General features: G+C 41.2%; 2 protein-coding genes across 4 annotated transcripts in view; one reads left to right on the forward strand and one right to left on the reverse strand.

The window, feature by feature from the left end:
- LOC129017592 (uncharacterized) overlaps positions 1-16,553 on the forward strand; it is a 96,106-nt gene extending 79,553 nt beyond the window's left edge. The window contains exon 3 of the mRNA XM_063657160.1: positions 16,499-16,553. Within this exon, the coding sequence (XP_063513230.1) occupies positions 16,499-16,511 (13 nt within the window). The 3' untranslated portion in view covers positions 16,512-16,553. The remainder of the gene's footprint in view (positions 1-16,498) is intronic.
- The window catches only part of NPEPPS (aminopeptidase puromycin sensitive), a 94,772-nt gene that overhangs the window by 52,977 nt on the left and 24,773 nt on the right, over positions 1-17,022 (reverse strand). For all 3 annotated transcript variants that reach the window (XM_054456054.2, XM_054456058.2, XM_063657155.1), the window contains exon 3: positions 2,905-2,982. In XM_054456054.2, coding sequence (XP_054312029.1) covers positions 2,905-2,982 — 78 coding nt within the window. The remainder of the gene's footprint in view (positions 1-2,904; positions 2,983-17,022) is intronic.

Consider the following 17,022-nt stretch of genomic DNA (forward strand, 5'->3'; position numbering starts at 1 on the left):
GAAACTTTTCTCAAATGTCTGTTAAATGCTACCCCAGTGACTTTGGGCTTGGTCATGCTACTTGCTTTGGTCAATGAAAAGTGAGTAGACATCAAGTATACCACCATCATACAGAAATTTTATTTTTTATAGAGACAGGGTCTCACTACATTGCCTAGGCTGGTCTCGAACTCCTGGGCTCAAGCAATCCTCCCACCTCAGCCTCCAAAAATGCTGGGAGTACAGGTGTGAGTCACCATGCCTGGCCACGCAGAAGTTTTAAATGCGTCTTTGTGGTCTAGCTTTCTCCCCATCCCTAAGCCTCTGCCCTCTGCCATGCATGACACGGACAGTGGCTGCTCGCTCACTACTGGTCCTGGAAAGACACTTGGGAGCCAAGTGGAGCCAGCAGAGTTGGTGATATGGCTGCATATGACCAGCAGTCCTCATGGCCCATGTGTAAAAAAGAAAGAAATCTCAGTGGTTATAAGCCACTGAGATCTGTGATCCTATTTGTGGGTTAAATTATTTACATAAATTTATATATACATAGGAATATTTCTAGACAGATTCACCAGACAATGGAACTAGAAGAAATCAGTGAAAGAATCTCCTTCCTTTTCACATTATATTCTTCAATAGCTTTTAATACATGTTCATGGCAAAGCATTTTTTGTTTTGTTTTGTTTTGTTTTTTGGGACGGAGTCTCGCTCTGTCGCCCAGGCTGGAGTGCAGTGGTGCGATCTCGGCTCACTGCAAGCTCCGCCTCCCGGGTTCAGGCCATTCTCCTGCCTCAGCCTCCCAAGTAGCTGGGACTACAGGCACCCGCAACCACGCCCAGCTAATTTTTTCTATTTTTAGTAGAGACGGGGTTTCAGTGTGTTAGTCAGAATGCTCGATCTCCTGACCTAGTGATCCACCCGCCTCAGCCTCCCAAAGTACTGGGATTACAGGCGTGAGCCACCACGCCTGGCCCATTTATTTTTATAATAATTACACATAAAGGGCCTCCAAGAGCACTGAAATAAAAGACTAAACATCTCTGATTTAAATTTTTTCTAAAAATAATTTTATATTAATTCAATAGATTCTCAGTAGGAAAATTGTGAAAATCAGACAAAAGATATAAATAATAATAAAAATCACCAATTATGTCAACACCCAGGCATAACCCAGACATAATTATCATTTTATTTGTGCCATTTAGAGACATGATTCACCACCTTAAATATGTAATTTTATATTCTGCTTTTCAATTTTACATTATAATAAGCACTTTACAGGGTTAAGAATTCACAAACCTCACTTTTAATTGCTAAGTATATTTCACTATATAGATATATCATTCCTGGCTTAATCATTTCCTTAGTGTTGAACAAATATATTAATTATAATTTTTTTCTACCACAAGTAATATCTCAGACACTTCTGGGCATAAAGTATTTTCTGTATTTATGACTTTTCCTTGGGATATATTCCTATTAGCAGAATTGCTGGGTCAAAGGACATGAACATATTTAGGCTCTTGATACATTGCCAGAATGCTTTTCAAAAAAATTACATGGATTTATACTCCCCCCAGCAATATCAAGGGAGCCATATCATTGGGAATTTTTAAAATTTCAACTCACATGAGAAGCAAAAATTTCTCATTACTAGGAGGCTCAATATCTTTTCACATGTTTATTAGTCATTTACATTTTCTTCCTTTTGAATTATCTGTTCCTTTTCATTTGTTCATTCATCAAAGTCTTAGTACTTCACCAATTGATTTGTATATAATTTCTTCCACATATACTAAGCTCAGAAAGTCTATTTCTTTGTGCTTTTATACCTAACAATAGTAACATATCAACGTATCTTTCTTTCTGTGCCCTCAATAACACAATACCTATCTGATCTCTGGTTGTATATCAAAATCATCTGTGACCATTCACTTCGGGGATTGGGATTCAATTAATAGAAGATGGAGCTAGGTAAAGGTATTTTGTTTGTTTTAGACAGTGTCCCACTCTATCACCCAGGCTGGAGTGCAGTGGCGTGATCTCGGTTCACTGCAATCTCCACTTCCTGAGTTCTGGTGATTTTCTTGCTTCAGCCTTCTGAGCAGCTGGGATTATAGCGATGAGCCACCACACTGGGTAATTTTTGTATTTTTTGGTAGAGATGGGGTTTTGCCATGTTAGCCAGGCTGGTCTCTAACTCCTGGCCTCAAGTGATCAGCCCGCCTTGGCCTCCCAAAGCGCTAGGATTGCAGGTGTGAGCCACCATGCCCGGCCTAGGTAAAGGTATTTTTAAAAAGGTAAAACTGGAAAACAATACATTACATTCTAGGGTAGAATGATCTTTAGTTTTTGTCCTGTTTTTCTTGGCTTGTTTGTTTAAAGAGAATATAGAGTGACAGGAGGTGGAAACCCTGCTTTTCGTAGCCCAACTTCCGCAGAAGGAAATGCTGGTGGCCCAAAAGTTGCAACAAACCTCTTTAAAAAGCTCTTAATACAGCTGGGTGTGGTGGCTCACGCCTGTAATCCTACCACTTTGGGAGGCCAGGGCGGGCAGATCGCTTGAGATCAGGAGTTCAAGATCAGCCTGGCCAACGTGGCGAAACCTTGTCTCTACTAAAAATACAAAAAAATTAGCCGGTGTGGTGGTAGGTGCCTGTAATCCCAGCTACTCGGGAGGCCGAGGCAGGAGAATCGCTCGAACCCGAAGGTGGAGGTTGTAGTGAGCCAAGATCACGCCACTACTCTCCAGCCTGGGCAATAGAGTAAGACTCCGTCTCAAAGGAAAAAAAAAACCAAAAGCTCTTAATACTTAATCTGCTAATAACAACGAGGGAAAAAATGGCATACAATAAATTTCTCTGGAAGAAGTCAGATGTCATTATATTCATCACGAGATTTTACAAAAGCTATGTCTCTTACCTGTTTGTAGAGTACTAGGGAAAGACAAGGTGACTTTTTCATCTTCATTCTGATAGTTAAATCCTGTAGCATGTATTTCTGGAATGAGAAAAAAAATTACTTCACAATTCTGACTGGACTGACAAGACGAAATCAAGTCTGCAACATTTTCAAGAGCAAAATCTCTACAAAAACTAAATATTCTTAATTTGGTGAATTAAGTTCCTATTAGCAAGAGTTTCATTTCAAATTAGCCTATTCTAGGCTACATTATCTACATTAAATATGCTCCTTAAAAATAATTGCAAATTCTTTAAAATTCACAAAACATCAGTGATGTACAGGAAACAAGGCTTTATAAATGTGATGCTTTTCTATCAGATTCCTGTGTGACTATGATATTGTGATATTGCAGTCTTACTCATGAACATTTGAGACTTGGCAAGTTGCCAAGATTTCAGTGTTAAAGATACATCAAGGAAAGGTCTGTTCCCCCAAAGATAAGTAGCAATTCAAACTAAGATATAAATCATACCCACTTCTGACAAAATTCTTTGTTGTGGCCAGGCGTGGTGGCTCACACCTGTAATCCCAGCACTTTGGGAGGCCGAGGCAGGAGGGTCACCTGGGGTCAGGAGTTCAAGACCAGCCTGACCAATACGGAGAAACCCCGTCTCTACTAAAAATACAAAACTAGCCGGCTGTGGTGGTGCATGCCTGTAATCCCAGCTACTTGGGAGGCTGAGGCAGGAGAATCGCTTGAACCTGGGAGGTGGAGGTTGCAGTGAGCCAAGATCGCATCATTGCACTCCAGCCTAAACAACAACAGAGAAACTCTATCTCAAAAAAAAAAAAAATTATTTGTTGTTACATGAAAACAGGTATGCAAATTGAATTAAGGCTTTGACTTACTCTCTGACAGGAATGAGAAGAGACTGCTTATTTGACTGATACTTTAGGATACTTGGACATGTTAGGGAAATAACCAAAGAGATCAGCTTCCAACTATGTCCTATCCCCATTCCAAATGAAAAGCTGGCCAATCAGGCCGGACACGGTGGCTCACACCTATAATCCCAGCATTCTGGGAGGCCGAGGCGTGTGGATCACCTGAGGTCAAGAGTTCGAGAATAGCCTGGCCAACATGGCAAAACCCCATTTTTATTAAAAATACAAAACTTAGCCAGGCATGGTGGCAAATGCCTCTAATCCCAGCTATGCGGGAGGCTGAGGCATGATAATTTAGAATCGCTTGAACCCAGGAGGCAGAGGTTGCAGTGAGCCGAGATTGTGCCACTGTACTCCAGCCTGGGCGACAGAGCGAGACTCTGTCTCAAAAAAAGAAAAAAAAAAAAAAGCATAAGGGAGGATGTAGAGAAACTGGAGCATATATTGCTAGTGGGAATGTAAAATGGTGCAGCCACTTTTGGAAAACAGTTTGGCAATTCCTCAAAAGGTTAAATACAGAGCTATCATGTGATACAGCAATCCCATTCCTAAGTATATATCCAAGAGAAATGAAAACACATGTCCACATAATGTTTGTATACAAATGTTCATAGTAGCATTATTTATAATAACCCCAAAATGAAAACAACTCAAATGTCTATCAACTGATGGAATAGATAAAATGTGGTATATCCATACAACTGAATGTTATTTGACAATAAAAAGAAATGAAATAGCTGACACATGCTACAATGTGAATAACCTTGAAAACATTATACTAAGAAACAAGCCACATATTTGTCCATAACAGGACAATCTATGGAGGCTGAAAGTAGATTCATAGTTGCCTAGGGCTAGGCGATAGAGGGGAAATAGGCAGGGTACTTTCTTTCTGGATTTCAGAAAGTGTTCTAAAATTGATTGTGATGATGGCTGTTCAACTCCGTAAATAGACTAAAAACCGCTGAATTGTATGCTTTAAATATTAATAGATGACATGTATGGTATGTGAATTATACATCAATAAAGCTATTATTGAGGCAGGGAGAAGGGAAAGTACTACAGAAAGACAAGGGAGGAGAGGTGGGCATGAATACCTTTATCAGTCACAGGATGCTATGGGTAACAATGATTCAGATTACATAACATTTTACAGGCAAGATGCCCATAATTCTTCCTTTCTTTTATGAATCACCCAAATATAGAATTTCAAATGTTTCTACTATCACTATGGTTCACACATTTTTATAAAGCCAAAATCTCTACAAAACCAATTAAGAATAATTTCAGATTTAAAAATAACTTTAATAAATCCTCTAATCAAATCTTCCTCATTTTACAGATGAAGAAAATGAGACGTATAAAGTTAATGGTTTGTCAAATGTTAACTAGCTAGACTACAACTCAGTTCCCTCACTTCTATTGCCAAAATTATTTCTACAATCATAAGCTAGCTCCTAAATTTGTTTGGTTTGGTTTTGTTTTCTGAGACAGGATCTCACTTTGTTGCCCAGGCTGGAGTACAGTGGCGCTATCTCAACTCACTGCTACCTTTCCCATCAGGTTCAGGAGATTCTCCCACCTCAGCCTCCGGGGTAGCTGGGGACTACAGGCGTGAGGCGCCACTAGGCCCATCTAATCTTTTGTATTTTCAGTAGAGACAGGGGTTTCGCCATGTTGTCCAGCCTGGTCTCAAACTCCTGGACTCAGGCAATCTACCCACCTCAGCCTCCCAAAGTGCTGGGATTACAGGGGTGAGCCACCGTGCCTGGCCCAGCTCCTAAATTTGAATAGAAATCAAATTTGACAAGAATCATTTCAATGCTTAAGAATGTTCCTTTCTGGACTGGGCACAGTGGCTCACGCCTGTAAACCCAGCACTTTGGGAGGCCAAGGTAGGTGGACCATGCATGGTGGTGCATGCCTGTTATCTCAGCTACTTGGGAGGCTGAGGCAGGAGAATCACTTGAACCTGGGAGCGGAGGTTGCAGTGAGCCGAGATGCGCCACTGCACTCCAGCCTGGGAAACAGAGTGAGACTCCGTATCGAAAAACAAACAAACAAAAAAACCTACAGCTGTTGAATAAAAAGGTAAACCACCCAATTTAAAAACAGCAAGACTTAAACTTCACAAAGGAAAATTTATAAATGGCAAAAAAAAAAAAAAGCACATAAAAAAGTGTTCAACATCATTAGTCATTAAGGAAAGGCAAATTAAAATCACAATGACATATCACTATACATCCATTAGACTAGGCTATTAAATGACTGACAATAAAAATGTTGCCCAGGGCCAGGTATGGTGGCTCTTGCCTGGAATCCCAGCACTTTGGGAGGCCAAGGCAGGAGGATCACTTGAGCCCAGGAGTTCAAAACCAACCTGGGCAACACAGAAAAAATAAAAAAAAATTAGTCACACGTGGTGACACAAACCTGTGGTCCCAGCTACTCCAAAGGCTGAGGCAAGAGCATTGCTGAAGCCTAGGAGGTTGAAGCTGGAGTGAGCCATGATCATGCCACTGCACTCCCATCTAGGTGACAGAGTGAGACTCTGTCTTGAAAAAGAAAAAAAAAATGTGCAGGGTGTAGCACAATAACTAGAAGTCATGCTGGTGGTGCCTCTTTTACTATTCAGACTGTAAGCATTTTCCAACCCCAGGGTTTCTGCATCTGCTTGCAAAGTCTTTCTCCAGGTATCTAAACACTTTATGTCATTCAGGCCTCTGCTCAAATCACTTTTTTTTTTTTTTTTGAGACAGGGTCTCACTCTGTTGCCCAACCTGGAGTACAGTGCTGCCATCTTGGCTCACTGCAACCTTGACCTCTCAGGTTCAAGTGTTCCTCCCACCTCGGCCTCCCAAACAGCTGGGACTACAGGCGCCCACCACCACACCCGACTAATTTTTGTATTTTTTATAGACATGGGGTTTCACCATGTTGCCCAGGCTGGCCTCAAACTCCCAAGCTCAAGCGATCCTCCTGCCTCAGCCTCCCAAAGTGCAGGGATTACAGGCATGAACCACCACACGAAGCCTCAAATCACTTTTTTTTTTTTTTTCTTGAGATGGAGTCTTGCTCTGTCCCCCAGGCTGGCATGCAGTGGCATGATCTCGGCTCAGTGCAATCTCCGCCTCCCAGGTCCAAGCACTTTTGCCTCAGCCTCCCGAGTAGCTGGGACTACAGGCACGCACTACCACACCTGGATAATTTTTGTATTTTTAGTAGAGACGGAGTTTCAGCACGTTGGCCAGGATGGTCTCGGTCTCTTGACCTCATGATCCACCCACCTCGGCCTCCCAAAGTGCTGGGATTACAGGTGTGAGCCACCACGCCCGGCCTCAAATCACTTCTTTAAAGATCTGTTCTATCAACTTGAAGAACAATCCTCATTCTATACCCTCTTGTGATTTTACAGCACTTATCACTACTTTACATCACATATTTGCTTGTTGCCTATCTTCTCAAATATCAGAAATGTTGATGCTTGGTTTTATTCACAGCTCTACTTCCAATGCTAGCAGTTTCTGGCACATAGTGTGTGTTCAGTAAATATCTGTAGAATGAATGAATCACTTCAAAAGCAACAGACTAAGTAATTATGTCATGGAGATCATTAATGCTACTCATATGAAATATATTAATGAAAAATCACATTTACTAATGTTATGTGAATAGAGACATGGCTAGGGATAAAATTTCCAGTCACAACATAATATATTGATTCAAATAAGGATCTATCTCAAACCCCTTAGAAGACAGTATTTGCTCTGGAACTGTTAGATTGTTCAAAGGGTAGAAACCCATAAATATTGAAGATGCATATGAGAAGTCTGAAGAGGCTTCACTGGAGAAAAAAGTATTTCTAAATTAATGTTTACATTAATACTAATATATAATTAGTATATTTATATATTATAGTAATTTATAATACTGATATGATAAATGAATTCATTCGCTAATAACTAATACAGTTTGCAATTGGAAATGTATATATATGAAAATTAAGCATTGTACATAGACACTTCACTATATATCGTGTATCAATACAACTTAAACTTGATCGAAAACTTTTTAAAATGGAGTATGAGAGAATCTTATAAGGTATATATGATTATTCAATTCTCTAAGCCTCCATTTCCACACCTATAAAATTAAAATCATATCATTACTTAATTCTTTGTTTTTAAAATTGAGATGAGGTTCTCACTATGTTGTCCAGGCTGGTCTCAAACTCCTGGGCTCAAGCACTGGCAATCCTCCCACCTCAGCCTCCTGAGTAGCTGAGATTATAGGAGTATACCACTGTGCCTGGCACCTGCTTCTTAATTAAAGATTAAGTGAGCCGAGATCGTGCCACTGCACTCCAGCCTGGGCAACAGAGCAAGACTCCATCTCAAAAAAAAAAAAAAAAAAAAGAAACACTTTTCTAGATCATAACACACCTTACAGTTCTTTATTGATCCAATTGCAATTGGTCCATTATATACATATATAACAGCTTTTGCTGAAACTACTTATTAGGCCTTTTAAATATAATTAGCATTTTAAAATCTATAAACATACATAGTGGGTATAAGCATCTATGTGTAAGTGTGTTAGTCATCTATTAAATAGAAGTAAAATTTGATTATAAACATAGCACGTATAAAACCATGACCAGGCTGGGCATGGTGGCTCACGCCTGTAATCCCAGGACTTTGGGAGGTCAAGGTGGGCAGATCACCTGAGGTCAGGAGTCTGAGACCAGCCTGTCTAACATGGTGAAACCCCGTCACTACTAAAAATACAAAAATTAGCCAGGCGTGGTGGTGCACACCTGTAATCCCACCTACTCGGGAGGCTGAGGCAGGAGAATCGCTTGAAACGGGGACATGGAGGTTGCAGTGAGCCGAGATCACGCCACTGCACTCCAGCCTGGCTGAGAGAGCGAGACTCCGTCTCAAAAAAAACAAACAACAAAAAAAACCATGGCATTATAAAATGACCATAAGCAAAATCAAAAGAGAAGTATATACTGGGGAAAAAATGCTCCAACTCATGATGGAAGGTTAATTTCACTCAAATATAAAGACCTCATTTTAAAAAATCAATAACAAGAATAACACTGCAATTAAAAATGGACAAATATGAATAAATTACAGAAAAAGGAAACAAATGGTTTTTAAAATATAATGAAGAGTTGTTTTTTTTTTACAATTAACTAAACTTTTTTTTAAATTAACTAAAGTTGGTATTTCACTAGGATGATTTAGCAGATGAAATGGGTTTTAAGTTTAGAACACCATTTCTTCTTCCTTATTACATTTCCCTTTTTAATGTTAGCCCTCTACAAACACACACATATATATACACACACATACACTCTGCATCAAAAAAGCCTTCCTACATTAATACTTGAGCATGATAACCTTACAATGAAAGGTAAATCATTAGTTGAATTATGAAACATTTTCTTCCCCTTGTGGAGAAAAATCAAATTGCTTTTCCTCTGCTCTTACACCACAATCATCAACACAGTAGACTTCTGTGACCAAATGTGTGGGGATTTCTCCCCACCAACAAGCAAGCAATCAGTTCTGCAGAAGATTCCACCAGCTGAGCACCTTCTAATCCAATTCAATTCTCATGCTATCTACTTGGAGATAGCATTAGATCCCACAGGCTGAGAGAGGGCTCAGTCTCACAAGACTGCCCCCACTTCAGACACTAGTTGTAAGGCCAGGCCTCATCCAGAACTTCTGACCAACCAGCTTCAAGTCAGTGTTCCCATGACCCCCTTCTTAGGTTTGATTAATTTGCTAAAGCTGTGCCCAGAACTCAGGAAAACACGTGTACTGGTTTATTATAAATAATAGTACAAAGAATGCACAGAAATAGTGCAAAGAGGTGCACAGAAAAAGGCATGTGGGAAGGAGTGCAGAGCTCTCATACCCTCCCTGGGTGCACCACCCTCCAGGACCCTCCACGTGTTCAGCTATCTGGAAGCTCTCTGTACCCGGTCCAGGACTTCACCAGACAGTCACAACTGAAGCACGGACAACCGTGTAGAAATATGATTGGACAAAAGTAGGACCTAATGCTAACAGACTGAGTGGGGAAACCTAGCAAGGCCTCTCTGTTCAGAGTCTTCTTGGCCTCTCTGTGCAACTTCTTTCCTCCCAAGTACGGGGCAGGACGCCTTCTGAAATGGGGGTCTTATGACCTCCAATCAGACAAGGTAGGTCAGATAATTTCTTTGCGGTCAGCTCCAAGACAGAATGTTGGGGGGATGATTAGAGTATATTTTTAGTTACTATGACCTGCTTGGGGGAAAAAGGAGCAGGTAAAAGGAAGGCAAGAAAAGGTCAGAGAGAGATTCTGTTTTCTGAAGCCTGCTTCTGAGGTCTAAAGTGCCCCAACATTATTACAAAAGACCACCTTTCACTTTTATTGATCTGAAGCTGTTCTGAAGCCACTTCAAAAACCAAGAATAAAAGGCCAAATATTTCAATAAAATATATGTTTATTGTTTTAGTCACTTAGGAAATAACAGGGACTATGGGTGTTCTATGACAGAAACTGTGGACGAAAACCAACATATATATCATAATATTGTAACACCCCCCCCCCAACTTTTTTTTTTTTTTTTTTTTTTTGAGACAGGGTTTCACTACATTGCCTAGGCTTGTCTTGAACTCCTGGGCTCAAGCAATCCTCGTGCCTCGGCCTCCCAAAATGCTGGGATTGCAGGCATGAGCCACTGTGCCAGGCCCCCTTTATGTCTATACATAATAAAACTTAATCACATAAAAGGAGGTATAGGGAAAATGAGAAGTACAAGATGGTATTCTCAAGAGGCCACATTAAAAAAAGATTGAAATTTTTAAAAATAGCCGAAATCGTTATCGCTTATACCATCTATACAAGCATCTAGTGGATTCTGCCTAGGCATTACATTGAGATACAGAAATAAAATCTTCTAAAATTCCAATATCAGAAGTGCCAAATCAACTGTACTTCAAATTTTCCTTTACAAATTATCTATTTGAAACTCAGAATGTATTTTCCTCCAAGCCACTGCTATACTTAAACAAGTAACCTAAACCACATAATTCTATATAGCCCACATATACCAGTGTAGCTCAGTACTAGATCAAACACATTGTGAGGTTTTGTTTTTTTATTCAGATGGCAACTTTCCTATCATATTGTTTATGTGGTTTTAGAAAGCAGTTCAGGTGCAAAAAATAAAGTTCACAGTTCAAAGAAGGCCTACAGTGACCACCTGCTACTTGGAACATACTTTGTTTCTCCACAAAGCTGAAAATAATGTTGCAATGGGAAAGAAAACACATCATTCTGGAGGATATCCAAGGGAGATTCAAGTGAAAAATGGAACCAAGAACTTACTTTGCAAAGCTTCAAGGTGACCTCCTTCTCACCCTAGAGCATAAAAGCCAATCAGATATATGCATAGTTATAGTTCAAGCAGTACCTATACTGACAGGTCCCATATTTTCAAATGGATTTCATATTTATATAACATAGTGATGGTCCTATCTTATTACGCTATCTAAAAAGTCTAAAAAGAATGAGCATGTGCCAAATATAAATCTGGTTCAACAGAACCAAAAAATTCCTTCTAGGGTGCCCCTGCTCTTAATAAATGACTGTGAACTATTTCGTTAAAATCACTCAGGATTCTGGACCAGGATTTCCATTGATTATGTGGTCTTACACAGTTACTTGTCTAGGTCTCAGTTTATCTTTTTTTGTTTTTAAAGGACTTTATTTCAGGTAATAGAGGAGTATGTAATTCAAACTAATTATCTCTCTCCTACTTGACACCCACAAAACTAAAAAAGCTGGAAGGAAGGGAAAACCTCTCCTTAAAAGAATCATAGAACAAGATAAGGTGATCAAGATGAAGAAGAGGATGAAATTCCATAAAGAGGAAGCTTTGCATTCTAGGCCACTTTTGCTCTGGGGTCATTTGCTGATCTAGCAGAAATGTAGCAGATTTGGAAGCTGAGGCTATAGGCCCCAGGGACAAAAGTGGGAATCCAGGGCCCATCAACACTGGGGGCTTTGTGGCTTGGTGGGCACTGTGTCCGTAATCCCAGCATTTTGGGAGGCGAGGTGGAAGGACTGCTTAAGCCCAGGAGTTCGAGTAACACAGTCTATCTAGGTAACACAGTGAGACTCTATCTCTATTAGAAAAGACAAGACAAGACAAGACAAGACAAGAGGCTTGAGTAAATGACCCCCTCCTTTGGGCTTGAAACCAAAAAACTGATATCCTACCAGGAAAGATGAACAAGAAGAAAAGCAGTCCACAAGTGGAATGTGATTAAACTTCTGAACATCTGAAGCCCAGACATTGGAAAAAGATGAACCTTAAGTATTAGTAACCAACGGGGAACAAAACAAAGCTCCCCTAGATATTAGCAAACTATTCATATACCTGCTTACTATGTTCAAAAATATAAAATCTCAATCCTGAAAAATTTGGCAAGTAACGCAAAGTTACTTTAAAAAAACAAAACAAAACAAAAACTCCAAAAAAAAACCCCAAAACCAAGCAAAACAAAGAAAACAAGCAAATTTGGAAAAATAAATTCTAGAACAAAAATACGTAAAAAGAAAAAACAGGCCAGGCATGGTGTCTCATGCCTGTAATCCCAACACTTTGGGAGGCTGAGGTGAGAGAACCCCTTGAAGCCAGGAGTCCGAGACCAGCCTAGGCAACAAAGCAAGACCCCATCTCTACTAAAAAAAATTAGCCAGGTACCATGGTGGTGCATATCTGTAGTTCCAGCTACTCAGGAGGCTGAGGTGGGAAGATCACTTGAGTCCAGGAGTTTGAGGTTGCAGTAAGTTGTGATCCTGCCACTGCACTCTGGCCTGGGTGACAGAACAAGACCCCATCTTTTTTTTCCCCCTCTTTTTTGAGACGGAGTCTCGTTCTGTTGTCCAGGCTGGAATGCAATGGTGCAATCTCGGTTCACTGCAACCTCCGTCCGCCTCCCAGATTCAAGCAATTCTCCTGCCTCAGCCTCCCAAGTAGGTGGGACTACAGGCATGTGCCACCAGGCTCGGCTAATTTTTTGTATTTTTAGTAAAGAAAGGGTTTCACCATGTCAGCCAGGATGGTTTCGATCTCCTGACCTTGTGATCCACCCACCTCGGCATCCTAAAGTGCTGGGATTACAAGCATGAGCCACCACACCCGGCCACAAGACCCTATCTTAACAAAAAAAGAGGCCGGGCACGGTGGCTCACGCCTATAATCCCAGCACTTTGGGAGGCCAACACGGGCGGGTCACCAGGTCAAGAGATCGAGACCATCCTGGCCAACACGGTGAAACCCCTTCTCTACTAAAAATACAAAAAATTAGCCAGGCGTGGTGGCGCGCGCTTGTAGTCCCAACTACTCGGGAGGCTGAGGCAGGAGAATCGCTTGAACCCAGGAGGCAGAGGTTGCAGTGAGTTGAGACCGCGCCACTGCACTCTAGCCTGGGCTACAGAGCGAGGCTCCATCTCAAAAAAAAAAGAAAAGAAAACAAACAAAAATATACACTCATAGACAATCCTTTTTTTTTTTTTTTTCAGCTGCTTAGTCAATAAGTTTATTGTCTTTATCTGAAAAATCCTCAAAGAAAATTGTTTGATTTAGCTCTCAGCAGCCTCCTCCCAAGCTCTGAAGAAGCTTGCCTTCTTTTGAGCTACCCAATCTTTCTTCTGGGGAAAGGACATTTTGGGACTGTTCATCTCTTCTTTTTAACTTCTTTCTTGGGCTTCTTCCCATAGACTGGATTCTATCATATAGCAGCATGAGCGTCCTTACACATCTCCTCCCCCATGTCTGGAGTTATGCTGTTCTTTATGTACTGAGAGAACTGTTTCTTGTAAGCATCTTCATCTTCTTCCACTAGGTAACACATGTAATCTGCAACACTCTGACCATGAAGTACTTCGATGCACTTCTGCATTAAATTTCTTGGTTTCAGAATCATAACCAGGGAATCATTTCATACTGTGAGGAATAGACAAGCCTCCATCTACAGCTCCCTTCAGGGCCCTAAAAACTTTTAGCCAGTGGTAGTTCTGGCAAAGCCTGCATCCAGATGCACCAGGCTGACCATCAATGTTTTCCTCATTGTAATGCATCCCTAATCACCTCCACTTGGCCTTCATAGATCTTTTCCATGCCAACCCTACTGAGAAGCTGCAGGCCAGCATAGGCTGGTTCAACATGCTGCAGCATAATTTGTCAGGCCAACCTTCATACCATATTTTGGCAGTTTGTGTACATTCACTGTGCAGATTATCATATCCCCTTCTATACGGGTATAAGCAACTTGACAAATGGTATCTGTTTGTTACACAAACTATCATCCTGTAGTTGGGTGTGTTGTATTTATCTTTATCCTGTATCACCAAGCATTTCCAAGCATAGCAATCAGTTTTACCCTCTCGTCATCTTCTAAATTTCACTTGGTGTCTCTTAAAGTAGGCCACATTCTTGACAACTTTAACAAACCCCATCCTAAAGAACAGAGATGACTCGGCACAGACTTCCCCTTCACAGACAATCTTAAGAGCCCATTAGATGCAGCTAAAGAAAGAATTCATGAGTTGAAAGATAAATCAGAATGAAGATCCAAAATAAAACACACGGTGGCAAAAAAAGATTAAAAACACAAAGGAGGAAAAGAAGATGCACGATACTGTTAGAAAGCCAAACATAAATTTTAAAAAAGCATGTAAAAAAGAATAATTATGGCAGGGCACATTGGCTCACGCCTGTTATCCCAGCACTTTGGGAAGCCAAGGCAGGCAGATCACAAGGTCAGGAATTCGAGACCAGCCTGCCTGACCAACATGGTAAAACCCCATCTCTATTAAAAATACAAAAATTAGCCTGGCATGGTGGCACGCACCTGTAATTCCAGCTACTCAGGAGGCTGAGGCAGAAGAATCACTTGAATCGGGAGGCAGAGGTTGCAGTGAGACAAGAGGGTGCCACTGTACTCCAGCCTGGGCGACAGAGCAAGACTCTGTCTCAAAATAATAATAATAATAATAATAATAATAATAATAATAATAATAATAATGATAATTACAGTTGGACACAGTGTCTCACACCTCTAATCCCAGTGCTTTGGGAGACTGAGGCTGGAGGATTGTTTGAGCCTTGGAGATCAAGAACAGCCAGGGCAACATAGTAAGACCCCGTCTCTACAAAAATTTTTTTAAATTAGCCAGGCATGGTGGCACACACCTTCAGTCCCAGGTACTCAGGAGGCTGAGGTTGGAGGATCACTTGCACCCAGGAGGTCAGGGCTGTAGTGAGCTGTGATTGTACCACTGCACTCTAGTCTGAGCGACAGAGTGAGACCCTGTCTCAAAAGAAACAAACAAACAACAAAAACACTACATGTTAAAAAAACATGGAATTGCCACGTATGGTGGCTCACACCTGTAATCCCAGCACTTCGGGAGGCCAAAGCAGGCAGATCACCTGAGGACAGGAGTTCAAGACCAGCCTGGCCAACATGGTGAAACCCCGTCTCTACAAAAACACAAAAATTAGCCAGGCGTGGTGGCGGGTGCATGTAATCCCAGCTACCTGGGAGGCTGAAACAGGAGAATCGCTTGAACCCAGGAGGCAGAGATTGCAGTGAGCCGAGATCTAGCCACTGTACTCCATCATGGGTGACAGAGCGAGACTCCGTCTCAAAAAAAAAAGTGAGGGGTGGGCCAGGTGTGGTGGCTCATGCCTGTAATCCCAGCACTTTGGAGGCTGAAGCAGGTGGATCACTTGAGGTCAGGAGCTCAAGAACAGCCTGGCCAACATGATGAAACCCCATCTCTACTAAAAATAAAAAAAATTAGCCAGGAATGGTGGCACAAGCCTGTAATCCCAGCTATTTGGGAGGCTGAGGCAGGAGAACTGCCTGAACCTGGGAGGCGGAGGTTGCAGTGAGCCGAGATCACACCACTACACTCCAGCCTGGGCAGCAGAGCGAGACTCCATCTCTAAATAAATAAATAAAAATTAATTAATTAATACAAATAAAAACCCACAAAAATGAGCCAGGTGTGGTGGGGTACACCTGAAGTCCCAGTTACTTGGGAGGCTGAGGCACAAGAATTGCTTGAACCCGGGAGGTAGAGGTAGCAGTAGGCTGAGATAGAGCCACTGTACCCCAGCCTGAGCGACAGAGACTCTGTCCAAAAAAAAAAAAAAAAGAAAAAACATGGAATCAAATCATAATTGCCTGGGGAAGGAGCAGGGAAAAGGGGAGAAAAGGATTATAAAGGGGCATGAGGAAATGTTCTGGGGTGATGAATATGTTCATTACCTGGTTACATTCATGAGAAAACTTATCAAATTACATATTTTAAGATGTACCCTTTATAGTATGTCAACATTACAGGTACTCTCACAAAGCAATCAACAAAAATAGGAAAGAAGCAGCAGCAAGCAACAACAGCCAGAACTACTGCCTGGAGAATTTCCCCCAAAACAAACAAACCAAAAAAAGTGTGGGCTGCAGCTAAAAGCAGTACATTTTTAGGATGAAAATTTATAATTTAAATGAATATACTAGAAAGAAGGACTGAAAAGTAATAAGCCAAACATCCATCTCAAGACTTCTGTTTGTTTTTTGTTTTTTTTAAGGGAAGTCAAGTGAAGCAGTGGGAGTGAAGAAGGAATAAAGAAATCTGTAACTGGCTATGATTGATGAGTTATAAACACCACTGCACTGGGACCAGCCTAAAGAAGTTTTTTAAAATCTGCAAAGTAGACTGGGCACGGTGGCGGTGGCTCACACCTGTAATCCCAGCACTTTGGGAGGCCAAGGCGAATGGATCACTTGAGGTCAGGAGTTTGAGACCAGCTTGACCAACATGGTAAAACCCCGCCTCTACTAAAAAGACAAAAATTAGCTGGGTGTGGTGGCACATGCCTGTAATCCTAGCTCTCAGGAGGCTGAGGCATAAGAATCACTTGAAACCAGAAGGCAGGGATTGCAGTGAGCCAAGATCACGCCACTGCACTCCAGCCTGGGTGACAGAGCGAGACTCCGTCTCAAAAAAAAAAAAAAAAAAAAAAACCTTGCAAAGTAAACCCAAAGGAAGTAGAAGTTAATAAGGAAATAATAGTCAACTGAGGTCTACAAAGCAATGGTTCTTTAAAAAAAA

This window comes from Pongo pygmaeus, chromosome 19 (genome assembly GCF_028885625.2).
Source record: "Pongo pygmaeus isolate AG05252 chromosome 19, NHGRI_mPonPyg2-v2.0_pri, whole genome shotgun sequence".
Classification (NCBI taxonomy): Eukaryota; Metazoa; Chordata; class Mammalia; order Primates; family Hominidae; genus Pongo; species Pongo pygmaeus.